Below are 15,674 nucleotides of genomic sequence, written 5' to 3' on the forward strand. Positions count from 1 at the left end.
GGCTTACCTGCCGAGCTAAAAATAGCAGAAGTTCTTTTGTGCAGCTTTTCGAAAGTAGTGTATTTGTTTACTTCCTTCGTAATCTTTGTATAGGCCAGCATGCTTTCCAATCAGCATGGAAAATACAAAGCATAAACAAAACAATATGTTAAAATCCTGGAACATCAAATAGGAAACATGTGTCTAGTCTGAAGTATTTTCCTCTTAAATTGGATTAAAGGTGTAAAAATGTCCAGATTTAAAAGTTTTGGGAATTTTTTCCACTTTTCCAAGCTCTGCACTGACATGATAATTCTCAAGGGTGATGTACTGCAGGACCTAGTATGAGCTCATTTTGAAGAAGCCTGTGCTGTAAAATCTCTGGTGCATGCAACAGCCTGGGATAAAAATGAGGAAACAGATGTACAGAAGATAGTTCTGGTATTCTGAACCATGCAAGTGACAGACAGAACTTGCAGATAGCAATGTGCCTTTGAGTGCACATTTCTGTCCAAGAACCATGTGAATTTAAAGAATATCTTGTGTTCCCAGTGATTGGATCCTCGCATCATGAACACGTGGTCATAATATAATATATCCTTGTATGCTGGCCAAGTGAGACTTCATAACGTGGCATCCCCAGTAAACTGTCTGTTTCTGAGTTTTGGCATTTTCCGCTCTTAGAAGATAGAACAGGAGTCTTCCATTATTCATTATCTCAATGGAAATGTCAGCTTGCTCTAAACACAAGGTCCAGATTAGATTGACAGGATTGATTCGACAGGTCAATCCTGCAAAAACAAAAACTGTAAACAAAGTACAGTATTTTCCATATAATAGCTTTAGAGAAACAAATGAGGTATTTCAAAAGTTCATGTGATTCACTGAGAGACAAAGCTCAGCATCTGTACAGGGTTGTTTAGACATTTCAGTCTGAACAAAAGTGGTTAACCAACTAAGACACAGTCATTGTCTCCCTGAAGACCTTCCCACTAAAATGCCTAAACATACATTTTAGCATCTATCCTCCATGAGAAGGAAAACCCTTACTTTTAAAGGAATGATTGTGTGCTGGGTTGTTGTCCACTCAGAGGTTGTTCAGGTCAGAAAATCTTTTTTAACCGGGAGCATGAGGTCAGGATCATCCCACTGACAGGAATCCCCCCCTCCTCTTTTTTTTTACATTCCTGGAAGAGGGCATAACACCAGGAACTCTGTGTTTTGGCCTCTATTATTCTGTTTTCAGGACTCTTTCCTCGTTGATAAGTGCGTTTCATTAGATGCACTGAATTCAATTTGAGGCAGGATATGAATCAGGTTGTGTGATTTTTAAATGTTTTCAGATAAACCTGAACGTGCAGCTAAAATATGCGCATTCTTCTCTGTTTACACAGTTTTTCTATATGTGTACACCCGCCTAGGTCGTTTTACTCAGTGGTCATTTGGACAGCTGGGATGTGGGCCAGGGTGCTATGGATGATGGAGGTGGAGCCATCATTTCCTGGGAGGCCCTGTCACTCATCAAAGACCTAGGTAATAAGGATGGACATATGGTACGAAATACAGATGATGGGAGAATTGCAGAATTAGGACACAAAGACAGGAGACTCGGGGGGCAGGGATAATCAAACAAAGTCCTTTTTTATTCAGCAAAAACTGAACAAAACAGTATAAAAGGCACAACTCATCCTATATACTACACAAGAAAATAAAATTCAAGATCAAAATCACAACATTAAAACAACAAAGGACAGAACAGAAGTTATGAAGTAAAGAACACGTAACGACCAACAGGAACTCCAGATCGAGACGGATAAACTTCCACATGGACATACTCTGGAAAAGAATAAAACAGCTGTGGCAAACGGCAGTGAGTTTATGCCAGCTTGTAAACATTTTCAGAGTTGTTTAACTTCCTGTAGCGGGTTTGCCTTGATCCTCTAATGTTTGACTACTTAACTATGTGTATGGACAGTGTATGTTGATGGCTCATCCATTAGAGGGACTTCATCACGAATCAGTGGGGATTCAATTCAGGAGTAGAGTTTCAGACACTTGAAGAAGGAAAATTTGCTTTATTCAACTAAAATCTACAGTCGGTGATTAAAAAAATGATTTTATAGCCTTACTGTGACTTTTCCCGAATCACAACTGTAATGTTATTCACAGTAGCATCTGGTTCATATCATCTCTAGCATGAAGGGATAATAGACGCCTTTCACCAGTTAAGCCACTTTGAATGATTTCCGTCTCACACATTGTCTGTGTTAATCGGGCATACTCAAGCATATTCTACATGTTTTCTTGAAAATAAAACAGCTTACAGATTTAATTACCGTCTTCACCTAGCAGAAGTATGTGTTCCAGTGTGCTGTTGGACGTTTCTTTCCCTTCCATCGTTTACATTGTTCGCCTTTGCCTGACCTCATATTTAAATATAGCAGAAAAAGCAGCAAACGGCTTAAATGACAGTTCGAAGTGCTTTAAAGACTGTTTCTTCCTTCACTGTGAGGATTTGGTTTCTTTGTAATACATAATTGTGAACTGTTTGAACTGTTGGTCAAAAAAAAAGAAAGGTTAGTTTGAATGTGTGTCGTTGAACTCAGTGATTCGTGGTAATGAAAATAATTATAGCTGCTGTGTCAAACAGCAATCCTTCTCACTGAAAATAACTTAAAAGATGAATATGTGCTGAAGTCAACTGAGGCCCCCCACAAATGTTTTTGTGGTTTGTTCTCCTCTGAGAGGTTTCTATGAAACAGGTTATTAGACCAAAATAAACCAATTTCTTTCAAACGTGCCTCAGACTTAAGAATAGTGTGATTATCTGTCTGTAAATATGAAACAAAAATGCTGAAATTCTTTTGAGTTGTTATAAAATTAATTAACCATTTATGGCTCATCCTTCCAGGAATAAAGTCACGGCCTTCAGTTCTCCTCTGACGAGATGACGATGTTGTGGAAAAGAAGAAGGTTAATGAGTAACTTAGTACCTGTGAATATTCAGAGTGTACCTGTGTACTGATGGTCCTATAAGCTTGCTCACAGCTATCATGGTGTTGGCACAGAGAATGCCTATTTACAAATGTAAAGGAAAAAAAGGAGACACTCATTTCTGGAACTGTAAACATTTATATTTTCATTTGGAGGAGCAACCTTGCTCTTGTGGACAAGTGGATGCAGTTGAATAAAATCACAACTGGGACCGACTTATACAATAAATACAGGATCTGCTGACTGGTTTTTATACCCAGGACTCAGTCTTACCTATAGTTATGGATATATTTTGTATTTTTATTGTTACTGTAAACCTGTGTGTCTTCTGCTATTTGTAGGTTTGCGTCCAAGGAGAACTTTGCGAGCTGTGCTGTGGACAGCAGAGGAGCAGGGTGGAGTCGGAGCACAGCAGTACTTTAATCTGCACAAGGTACTGTTGCAGTCCATTACCGAGGCAGTTGCAAGAAAACCCAGTGCATGAGCTGTAAAGCAAATATTGTTCTTGCTAATAAGAAGCAGGAAGGGTCAGAACATTGTGAAAGCAAAGTGTAGGAGTGTGGAAATGTGCTTCCAGCAAACTAGAGAGGCCTTGGCTTGCTCCCAGGATTTTCCCCCTGCAAAGGATCTATGCAAGTCCACAGTGTACAGTTTCCTTCTCTGGAGTTTTTGGCTGCCTCCCAGGCTCTGACCAGTAATAAACCACATTCTCAAAACCAAAGAAACAGGGTTGGTACACTTTTGTTCACAAAAACGTACAATTTTCACCAATGTACCATAACTTTTCAGAGGGCAGATTCAGTACTTATATTTAATGTACAAATAGAATTTAAATGACCTCAATTAGCTATAGCTGCTGCTCTAGCAGCTCCTAGTGGCTGTACGATGGTGTAGTGGGGGCTCTGTCTGGACGTAGATGTGGTTACATAATGGAATGTAATATTCACTGGACTGAAGCTTCTTTGGTTTTTAATCAAACAAACCTCTTATATTTTTCATGGTGTGTAAATAATCTTACTTTTACTTGGTCATTCCCCTCTTTTATTTGCTCTGTTCTCACCTCTGTTCCACTCCCTCTCCTCACATAGGTGAACATATCCAACTTTGACCTTGTTATGGAGTCTGATTTGGGTACATTCACCCCAGTGGCTCTGCAGTTTACTGGCAGTGATGCAGCACGAAAGGTGAAATTTAAGGCCAACCTACTGTACACGAATGTAAATAAAAAAAATGCATGCACAAGTTATTAAAGGCTTAAAAGAAACAGATTCTGCAGGGTGTATATGTACTATTTTGCTGTCAGTCAAACACCGTGTTTACTAGATTAAACACAGTTTACTTAACTCAGTATTTGTACTGTTTATTTGGGATCATGACATCTTCACAAAGCCATAACATTATTAGCATGTTTTACTAGTTTACAATCTGTACAATGGTCATCTAATTTAAAAACAGAATAATAAATCTTGGAATCGGAGTTCTGTACATTCATTAATACTGAACCAAATGTAATGAGCCCTGACCTGATAATGGGAGTGTGATGAACAGAGAAGTACATTGCTGTGTTCATTTCCACAGGTGATGGAAGGAGTTGTCAAACTTTTAGCTCCCATTAACATGACCAAACTGGAGCCCAATGGAGAGGGGACAGACATCGGTCCATGGTTGGAAGCAGGAGTCCCAGGTTAGTTTAATCCTCATCTAAGTGAGTAACTAGCAGCTAATGTTTATATCATTAAAACATTGTGTAAATTAAACACTTGCAAAATATCCCAGAGCTTTCTTCATGAATTTGAAGTATGTGTATTTAATTCAAAAAAGGTGAGATGGGGAAACTCCTTATCCGGATTGTTCTGGTTCTGCTTAATTTGATCTCCTGAAAGTGCTGTGTTCACAGAATCACATCCTTATTGCTAAACCAAAAACAGACATGATACAGTATGGAGAAGTGCGATCAGAAACTCACTTTAAGCGGAACCTTTTGAAATTCTGAAGTTAAAGATTTTCCAAAAATAAAATCTGAATCAAAAGAATAATTGCGTCAAGTTTCTAAATCCAGACCCCTGAATGTGTGTGACCAAATATGAATGAACACCATCCACGTGTACCATAACTAAGGTCCTACTATAAGTATCATTAAAATCTAAAACTACTAAAATCTGTTTTAAAACTTGATTGTTATAAATGATATGCTCTTTCCACATATAATGTTTTAAGTTATTTATTATTTTCAGTTAATTGTTTCTTACATTTGAATTAAGAGTGTGAATATTATTCAAATTTACATTTTGACCTCAGGCTCACTTAGCTTTGCATTAAAACCGCTAGTGAACTGTTTCTCTTTAATTTCAATAAATAAGTTGAATCAGTAGTTTTAGTTTTATCAATGTCAACGATGTTGTACTTAAAACCAAGAAGTGTTTTTCTAACTTTGTAGTCTGGGCTGAGATTCAGCAGTTTGAATATGTTGATATTTCACGGGCTCAGAGCAGAATTATCCAGCTCCTTGACTTTATCTCCACCTGTTAGCAACACTCAAAGCTTCAAATCCTTCTTTATTCGCTGCTCCTCAAAAGTGGCATTTCAACATTTTTTGGTCTTCCTCTTTAGTTTTCTTATGAAAATCAAGCACTTTTCAACATGTCAACAGTTTCTGATGTTTTTTTTTCCTCCAATTGTTGAAATTCTATGTTCCTGTTTGTCTGACAGAAGCAAACATTGGGGAAAAACCACACAAGCAACATTATCCTCAAAAACTTAAAGAACTGACTATTACAGCTCAGGTCTATTGACAATATGTGCTACAGTATGCAGGTATCCGAACGACAATGTGAGTTTTGATCGGTCTAGTACTTCTGCTTTCCTGTTTGTAGAGCAGTTTTAGTAGTGTAGTGAAAACACGTTGAAAACAAGTGGTTGTTGATCAAACTAGGCCGAAGTTACAGAATCCAGGAAGGTTTTTATTGTCATCTAAATTTGCATGGATAGAAATGTACAGCTTTCATCCTGAGACGGGGTTCGGTTAGAAACGGCAACAACCTGGACACATTTAAGCCATGACTTGCTGCAAAATTGTGTCTAAAGAATCTGCTGCAGACATAGGAAATGTGAGTATTTGAGAGTAAAATTGCCGGTCATGTAACCACTTTATGGTATGTGGTATGGTGTGTGGTAGCATGAGACTAGATGTTCTATATTCTCAGATGGTAATAAAGAGCTTCAGGAGTTATTCAGTTTAATTTCTCTCCAAATTTAAGATTGCTGATCTCAAATAAGGCACACACATCTTATTTAAAGAGGATAGGAGTGGAGTCAAGTAGCTCCCTCCACCTTCCTAAATCTGGCTGCTATGAATAGAGATGTAAAGACAGGCTGAGAAAAGAGCTGGTACTGCAATCCTGTGGTATTTTGACCAAATAATGTCAAAGATACATCACAACCTCAAGAAATTATCTCAACAGATAAAAAAATAAAAGTAAAAAAAAAATCATTTTAACAGTCCAGCCTCTTTTATTGTTTGCACTTTAATCTCACAATCCAAATATTTTTCATCGATGGCTGTTCCTTTGACTGATCTTCAAAGCAAAACTCTTTAAACCAGTCTCAGGGAGTATTGAATGGTTGACAGACCTCCATAGAAGAGCTGCATTCTGAGGGTCCTCCCCACTCAACTGAGTCAAGGTTTCTTAGATGTGAGCTCTGTTACTGTTGGATGAAGGAACCGCTGTTGACTTTCCAGACTAGAGGTGAGGGTGCAAACACCACAATCTCTGCTCCGCACTTTTGTTTGGATAGCGCTGATATGCGCACAATGTAAACATGTCCGTTGTGATTTAGTAACAGTAGGAGTGAGCACAGAAACTTTTAAGAAAAACAGCTGTGTGGTGGCACCAAAATGAGGGCAAATATTTTTCATGGCTAGTCCCTTTAACATAACCTGTATTTCTGGCGTTAAGTCGTGTGCCAACTAATCCTCTTGCTGAAGGGTCAGACTTAAAGCCCACATGTCTTAAAACAGCTGCAATGTGAGATGAGCTGCTGTTCCTCTCACTGACCTAAATGCAGGAAACAGTGACGCACAATCCACCCACCTACAGAATTATCATCTAAAACACAACTGAGGTATGATAGTTGTAGTAGGATTAGCGGTGCTTACTTTAAAGCTGATCACCAGTCTCTGCTCAAAGTTTTGGAAGATTACAGTTTAACAGAGTAATATGAATGTTTCTAAGGATGAGATGAGAGCAGGGACATGAGCAGGGACATGACAGACCCGTATAAGAAGGCGTTCAGACTGGATGTAATTACAGGTCTCTTATTCAAACTCTTAACTCTTCACTTTTAATTAAGCCAAATGCATTTAATCTGATGACTTGGACTGATGGTACTGGTAAACCAATTATTTTTGTGTCATTATGCGCCAACTACCTATTTTAACATTGACAATTCTACCTTCACTGCCAACATTACTCCTCTGTTACATATTGGTGCAAAGCATCATCCTTCAGAAGTAAATCCCCAGTGTTTTTTGACAAACAACCACCCCTCAGAAATGCAGGCACAGCAGCTTTTCGTCGGCGTCAGTTTTGATATCGCTTCTTCAAAGCCATTTCTGACTTCAATAATTTCTGTCTTTGGGTTTGTTTGTTTTTTTACGGGGCCTCCAATCTGCCCCAACAGCTTGTACTATTGGTAGTCATCTGCAGTGAAATAGAACGATAAGCACAAAAATTGTGAGATTTGACTGGTGCATTCTCAAAAATCTAATTTTATCGCTCTGAACCTTTCTTTGTACTTTTTGAACATTATAGTGATTCCGAATTCCTGTCTATAAAACAAGAAGTGTTAATTCCTTTCAGCTTTCGACAAACGCAGAAGTCAGTTCAATCAGCCCAGGTTGAACTGACTCCTAAAAGCTAACGATTCTGGAGCGATGGAAGTGGAGTACGGGCACCCCTTCACCCCTCATTTGCATTAAGTTATTTCCAGACCCTCGGATAATGGCTGCGTGAACAGAACAACACATTAAACACCGGTTTTCCTGTCAATTTAGCACAAACTGAGAAATGTATTGAGTTTATTACAATTATCATCAAGCTTGATTGAGTCTCCACAATAAAATGTCACAAATGTCCACTTTATTTTCATTTCAAGCATTTTTACAGAGAGGCAACTCAATAAAACATCTGACAGAAATACTGACGCTAGTTATGTTAGTTTTTACATTTCTCTTTGTTTTTTGCTTCTAGAAATTGCTGAAAAGGGTAAAAAAAAATACAAATGCTAAACCACAAACACCTTCAGATTCATGTTGAATCCTTTGATTTGTGAACTACTGTAGATATGCTCCTATCTGATGGGCCTTCTTCCTCGTCTGGAACACTGAGTCGAGGTCTTTTGGAGGGTTTCTTTACCAGGGTCGGTTGTAGAAACAGCAATCGACTATTCAGGGGGAGGGTGATGGTGCACACGCCGCAGTCTCTGCTGGATATTTTCACCTGGGTTGCTTCGGTACAAATAGCAAAAAGTAAAATTGACAGTTCTTTTCTAATTTTACAGTAGAAAAGTGGATAAACACAGGTGTTATCCAGTAGGACAAAGAGCTTTGTTTCTTAAGCACAACTTACCTGTACTTCGGATGCGACTTCGCAAAGTTTTCATGGACAGCTGCGTGCCGATTGATCTCTTCCCAAATGATCTCATCTTGAGGATGTGGGGGAGGTCTGGGAGATACGTCTGAGAGGCCACATGTCTTACGATTGGAGTTTCTTCACACTTGGCATTCATAAGACATTCCTAAATAGTTAAACACAAAAAATAGGGACATTTTATACCTCCATTATCTTTAACATTTAAATCAACAGAAATATTTAAACTCATATTGTGAATTATGTTCAGGTTGCATTAACTTTAATGTCACTGTAATTTAGTTTTTTAAGTAACTATCTGTTTTGGGTTCTGAGGATCTGATTTGCTCTTAAGCTGCCTTTTGGTTGCAGCCAACCTCATGTACTGTTTTTGTTCAGAACTCTATTGGTTTAACAACAAAAAATGCAGGTGAACACATTTCTCCTTGATATCACAACACTGACAAAAACAGCTGCCTGCAACTTGGACTTTCAAACATCTTGGTGCTTCTGGAAAATGTTATAACTGGCTTAGCATCAACATTGATAATTATTTCACTCATGCAAAGTTCAACCACTCAGTACAATAAAGTGTGAGAATGTGATTGGAAGCAGTGGGCCAGTCTGGTTTACTCATCCACGTTGTTTCACTTTTTATTGGTTGATGATGTGGGCTTGAATTTGCAGGATTGTGCGCCACTATTTAAAGAACACAACATTGAAACCTGGATACATAGAAGTGAAGCACTCTAGGTAAACATTTGGTGAAATATAATAAGAAAAAAAAAACAGTAGAACTTATGCCAACAAATCTGAGAGCCATTAGGAGCATCCTCACAAGCAACACGCAAATATATTGAACAAAACAGCTGCAACAAAAGGGGGTGATTGAGAATGAAGAAGGGTTCAATTAATTAGGGAGCATATAAGCTGGATTCTGGAGATAACAATGCCACGCGTTCCTCCCATTTATGATCCAGTGTTTAATATGAGAGGATGTGTTTGTGACACGTGTTAAGAGGGGCGTGAGCAAAACACAAAAAAACAAACAAAAACACGGCTCAGCAATGCCCTTACATTTCACGATTTGGCCTTTGCTCGTGTGGTTATTAATATACAATTATTATGCACCCAGGTTAAACTAGTGTGAGATATCTGTGCTGCCTTTAACCCTTTCAACAAACCGCCCACTGGTTTGATTGGTTAGGGTTTGTCTGTCGGTCGTTCACCTAACCAAAACTATATGTTCACAGTGCAGGATGCAGCGTCTCGACATGGCGACACACGACAACAAAACTCTTCTTCGTGTTGTTTTTTAATGGCGGAAACAACCGACTTACCAACGTATCACTGCCATCCGCTGCTCTGGAGATCACGTTATAGCCTAAGTAAATCGAGATAAATCTCTAGATGTTCACAACCGCAAACTGCCCTAGGTGTTAGCGGCAGCTCATGCCAGAGGAAAGAGGGAAAACAAAAACACACAGACTAATAATGTTTCCAGTCGTCACGTTGCTCTCGTCTGAAGTTGAGCCAGGGAATGTTATAAAGGAGCTCCCTCTGAGGTCCTTACAAGCCCAGGGTTGGACTGCCCCAGGTTTGTAAAACACTCCCTCCCTCTGATGCTTCCATCCCCAAAAGATGACTGCAAATCTGAGTACTGTTTTTTTAATGCAATGTCTTGCTGTTAATTTAAAAGACACAAAAGAGGTAGAGTCTGGTCTGTCTCTTATTGTAGTTGGCCTCACTGTTACATTTCCAGTTTGTTCTCCAGATTATTAGACAGATATTTATAGTCTTCCACCACAACCACTTCTGAAGATGGAAATGTTCCCACTTATAAAATCCTAACTCACAGCCTTTGTCTTGTTCAAGTTTATGCGTTTTTCCTCCCCTACACAGTGCCACAAAATGACCTTAAATTTCTCTGAACCGTGTCTCCTGCTCACCACAAGAGCAAAGTCACCAGAGTATTTCTGGAGATGACAGGACTGTGAGTTGGTTTGAAGTCCGAGATGTGCAGAGTGAAGACAGACAGTACAGTCCCCTGTGGTGCTCCTTTCCTGCATACAGTAGTACCAACTCAGAACTACCTTCAGTTTTAAACCTTGGTCTGTTTGTGGGGCGCTCAACTATCTGGGCAACTGTGTTGGCATCCTTCTGTGATTGCTGGACTTTCTGACTCAGCAGTGCAGACTGAATCCTGCTGAACACACGGACGGAGCCAGAGGACATGATGCTCACAGTTAGGGTTGCCACCCGTCCCGTAAAATACGGAATTGTCCTTTATTTGAGAAAAAAAATGTTGCGTCCCGTATTGAACCAAAAAGGACATATATTATGCTCTTATTTATTGATGTCATAATATACAGATGACGGTCGGAAAATTTGAATATATTGCAAAACGTAATTCGTAGTAAATGTAACGTGCAAAGGGGAAACAAATATATTATTTCCCCACTACATTCAAAGTGAAATATTTCAAGCCTTTATTTGTTATGATTTTGGTGATTATGGCTCACAGTTTATAAAACCCCAAATAAAAAATAAATTAGAGAATATTTTATGAAATCAATAAACAATTCCATCATCAAATTTGTAACAAATAAAAGGTTTAACATATCTGGCTTTGCATGTAATAAGCTAGGTAATATATTAGTTTCACCTTTTAAATTGAATTATTGAAATAAATTAACTTTTACACCATATTCTAGTTGAATTATCCATCGTCCGCCGCTTTATCCGTTCCCGGGTCGCGGGGGCAGCAGCCTCAGCAGGGATGCCCAGACTTCCTTCACCCCAGACACTTCCTCCAGCTCCTCCGAGGGGAGTCCGAGGCGTTCCCAGGCCAGCCGAGAGACATAGTCTCTCCAGCGTGTCCTGGGTCTTCCCCGGGGTCTCCTCCCGGTGGGACATGCCTGGAACACCTCCCTAGGGAGGCGTCCAGGAGGATCCGGTACAGATGCCCAAGCCACCTCAGCTGACTCCTCTCAATGTGAAGAGGAGTCAGTTGACTCCTCTTCACAGTCTAGACAACTAGACTAGACAACAGTCTAGTTGAATTATTGAAATAAATTAACTTTTACACCATATTCTAGTTGAATTATTGAAATAAATTAACTTTTACAACGTATTCTAGTTGAATTATTGAAATAAATTAAATTTTACAACGTATTCTAGTTGAATTATTGAAATAAATTCACTTTTACACCATATTCTTCACCTGTAGGCTATATTTTACATCTTGGCTGATGTTGACATACATAGAATAGGAGGCTATTTCAGTTGCTATATGGTTGGCTGTCTGTACAGCCATGCAAGTTCAATGCTATTAAAGCACTTTAAACTTTAAATCAAAGCATTTAGTTTTTTCATATAAAATAAACATTTCTATGCAGTTTAGAAGTTTTGGGGCTTTTTTTTTTTTTTGGCTCCTGCGCTGCTGAAATCAGGGCGTCCCTTATTTCTATTTCTTAAAAGGTGGCAACCCTACTCAGTTCTACCTTCAGACACCAATGTCACACACTTCCTATCACTCTCAACGACGTGAATACTCTCTCCAGCTCGTCTGGTGGTCCACTACCCCCCACTCAAAACATTTCTACTGGTATGGAGCCAACGCTTAAAGGGGTGGGCTTTACGGGTTGACTCACACCCTAGAGCCACTGTTAATAACAAAAACAAAAGGAGTGTGTGTTCAGGCCCGGGTCTACGAGGGTGCAAAAGCATGCATTGCACCCTCAGTTTATGTGTTTGCATGCTCAGTTGAAAATACGAAAAGAAAACTGACAAATGCGCACGCGTCAGCCTTATTTATGGTTCTGCGTTAAATCGACGGCGTAGGATACGCGGCGACGCGCACCATACGTTAGCGTCACCGCGTATCCTACGCCGTAAATTCTGCGTTGGTGCAACGCGGAACCATAAATCAGCCAGTGTCCGTCACTCATCTGCTTCCAGCGTTACCTGCACCAGCAAGACGCTGCTCTCTGCTGCTCCGTTAACACAAAGTAACGATGGATGTTCGGAAGTGGTTCAAGCACAACGACGCAAGCAAGTTTACAGGACTGTCTCAGAAAATTAGAATATTGTGATAAAGTCCTTTATTTTTCTGTAATGCAATTAAAAAAAAATTACATTCTGGATTCATTACAAATCAACTGAAATATTGCAAGCCTTTTATTATTTTAATATTGCTGATTATGGTTTACAGTTTAAGATTCCCAGAATATTCTAATTTTTTTGAGATAGGATATTTGAGTTTTCTTAAGCTGTAAGCCATGATCAGCAATATTAAAATAATAAAAGGCTTGCAATATTTCAGTTGATTTGTAATGAATCCAGAATGCATTACATTTTTGCATTACAGAAAATAAAGGACTTTATCACAATATTCTAATTTTCTGAGACCGTCTTGTATATTTATGGTTATTTATTTTTGTTATGTTGTATTTTCTGTTGCTAGATTGTCTGATGGGTGAGGCAGGCCAGACTAAATGTAGCATTTTCTTTGTTCTGCAGCGATATTGCTGCAAAAATGCACTTGAAATACACTTTTCTATTCACTATTATTCCGCTTGAAATTATGGGAAAATGCATAATTTAGTGTTGAATAAGGTGCCAGGCATGTGCACCCCCTCTGATCTGAAATGCACCCCTAGTCATCATTTTCTAGAACCGGCCCTGTGTTTCTAAATGAAGGGTGTCAGCATGGAGCTCACCTGTGTAATGCTCCGCTGCGCTGACACCTGGGTGGGAGTTTCACGGTTATGGAGAACCGTCTCCACCGCCCTCGGTGTTTCTGATATTGAGTGCTCTCTTGTTTCACTTTTTAATGGCGATGAAGCAGATGTTTTTGCTATTTCGTCTGTTTCTTCAGCTTTTTCTTCTAGTTGCCATCTTTTAAATGATACCATGTCTCGTTCCAGTCGTCCGATCACGTCTACACAACTCCCACACGTGTGCATAGACTTTTCCTTCACGTTTCTTATCGTCAAACCGAGAGCCGAAAGCCTCTCAAAAATTGAAGTTTCCTGACTACGTCGTAAAAAAATATTTGCGGAATCAATAAGGGCGCCGTGGCTCATCAGGTTTTTGCTGCAAAACCGACAGCAGTTGTTCACTGGTGCTGCTGGTGCTGCTACTCCGCTACACGCCATTTTGGATTAAGGCTCCGGTTGGCGCTCTGGTTACGTCACACGCTTCTGGCCCTTGATTGGCTAACATCGTCCAGGGGGCGGTTCCTTCTGCGTCCTCCAGTGGTGCTTTCACAGTCCCCTGGAAATGTGAGCATCCAGAGGAAACTGAATGTTTCTATCAAATATTTTTAAAAACCTCAACAAGAGCCTTAGTTGTGACGTCTCGGCAGTGTGCAAATCTGAACAAATCATTGAATTACATATTTGAATACCTAGAAACCCCCAGACAAAGTGAAAGGACTGCTTTATGTAGGAGTTTTTGATTTGGTAGCTACTTAATTCAGACAAATATATGGGCTGAAAAATAGAAAAAGGGATGACGGGGGACTGCCAATGGAAACTAGCTCTGTAGCTAAAATTGGGGCATTTGCATTTTTAATTCTAAATGTATATGAATGTACACTGTACCTTCTCAAATAAACTGAATTGAATTGAATTTGTTCATATGTCCCCTTTAAAGCAATAAACAAACAAAAAAACGAAAATGAAAAATGTTTCTTCCAGCACATTGCATTACGATAAATATTTTCCTAGACAGATCAAAAAACATAATAAACTCAAAAACATTAAAAAAAATATTAAGGAAAAAAATGTAGATTAAAACATGATAGTCAATATGGTGAAGCATATTACGTATGTAGATTTATGTATGTGGACACACATACATTGTGTGTGTGTGTACACACACACACACACACACACACACACACACACACACACACACACACACACACACACACACACACACACACACACACACACACACACACACACACACACACACACACACACACACACACACACACACACACCTCTTTGTTTCTTGCTTCTAATTAAATATAACATTAAAAGGATTCCTATCAAAGTTCTTGTGTAATATGCAGAGAAGTTTATGACCTGAAATACAATGCAAAATTAATAACTGCCGTCTGTTTTCATTAGTGTTGGACCACGTGAAACTAAAACAACCGTAACAAATTATACTTTAAACACAGATGGCCACCCACGTCCAATGATTACATTGCAGCTTTTAGTTAGGAGTTGCTAAGAGGACAGACAGACATTTGCACTTTGTACTTCTCTGAAGCCAGCGAAGTACAAAGTGAGATCATAAAAATATACTTTTAATTCTACTATTGCAGCAACTGCAAGCCCATAGTGCAGTTAACTCTTTAAGCCACAATTATTAGAATTGTAACGCAAATGAAGAATTGTCTGCAGATTCAGATTTCAGTCAAATTATCGTCAAACTCTAGCAAAAGCCAAGAGCACATCTCAATAATTACAGGAAGATTTTTTTTAGGCCATTTGTATCTGAAAGGGGAAGAGATAAGACAGATTCCATCTCATAACTTAGTCTGAAATGTCAGCGTCAGTGCTAATTAAAGTGCAGATCCGTGGATGTTTTAAGTGCTGAAAAACATGTTGAAGCTAAACATATTGAGCATGTAAAACCTCAAACAACTGTCAAACTTGTTTCAGATTATTATGATGGACAAACAAAATTGACCTCCCTTATCAGTCATATTTCGAGTAAAAAGGGGACAAACAGTTACATAACAATTTGTCAGATGTTCAATTAAACGTGAATAGGCTGTTTGGTGGTTGTTTATGGACCCAGTGGCACTGGACTCATTATGGCCGGAGGGAAGAATGGATTCTTTTAAGTTAACATCTTAACAGAAAACCCAGGCCTTTATTTACCACTTCAACATTTCAATTTACCCAAGGGTTTCAAGGGTTTTTCATGGAAGCCTTGAACCTTACAACTTCCCAAGGAGCACTAGATGGGTTTAAGTGGCTCCATAACCCATAGCTGGTCTAAGCAGGCAGTGGTTTTCTTGTCAGAGAACGACATTTCCATAACAGCAAACTT

At 39.1% G+C, this 15,674-nt stretch overlaps 2 protein-coding genes across 2 annotated transcripts in view; one reads left to right on the top strand and one right to left on the bottom strand.

Moving 5' to 3' along the window:
• Window positions 1-15,674, top strand: part of LOC133427427 (carboxypeptidase Q-like) — a 40,090-nt gene that overhangs the window by 6,214 nt on the left and 18,202 nt on the right. The window contains exons 7-10 of the mRNA XM_061716467.1: window positions 1,401-1,512; window positions 3,315-3,406; window positions 4,062-4,157; window positions 4,552-4,657. Coding sequence (XP_061572451.1) covers window positions 1,401-1,512; window positions 3,315-3,406; window positions 4,062-4,157; window positions 4,552-4,657 — 406 coding nt within the window. The remainder of the gene's footprint in view (window positions 1-1,400; window positions 1,513-3,314; window positions 3,407-4,061; window positions 4,158-4,551; window positions 4,658-15,674) is intronic.
• LOC133424000 (uncharacterized) lies at window positions 8,074-13,759 on the bottom strand. The gene is made up of 3 exons (XM_061714360.1): window positions 13,322-13,759; window positions 8,601-8,769; window positions 8,074-8,479 (listed from the first exon to the last, which is right to left on the bottom strand). The coding sequence occupies exons 1-3, from the start codon at window positions 13,757-13,759 to the stop codon at window positions 8,280-8,282; spliced, it is 807 nt and encodes a 268-aa protein (XP_061570344.1). The 3' UTR covers window positions 8,074-8,279.

The sequence above is a fragment of the Cololabis saira genome, chromosome 3 (genome assembly GCF_033807715.1).
Source record: "Cololabis saira isolate AMF1-May2022 chromosome 3, fColSai1.1, whole genome shotgun sequence".
Taxonomy (NCBI): domain Eukaryota; kingdom Metazoa; phylum Chordata; class Actinopteri; order Beloniformes; family Belonidae; genus Cololabis; species Cololabis saira.

Bases quoted from the DNA above. Each gene is read 5' to 3' on its own strand.
- LOC133424000 (XM_061714360.1), bottom strand. From the start codon at position 13,759: ATGGCGTGTAGCGGAGTAGCAGCACCAGCAGCACCAGTGAACAACTGC. The intron at 8,770-13,321 runs GTGAGCTCCATG...TTAACTATTTAG, and splicing joins CGCAGCGGAGCATTACACAG to GAATGTCTTATGAATGCCAA. The intron at 8,480-8,600 runs GTAAGTTGTGCT...TTTGTACCGAAG, and splicing joins AAGTCGCATCCGAAGTACAG to CAACCCAGGTGAAAATATCC.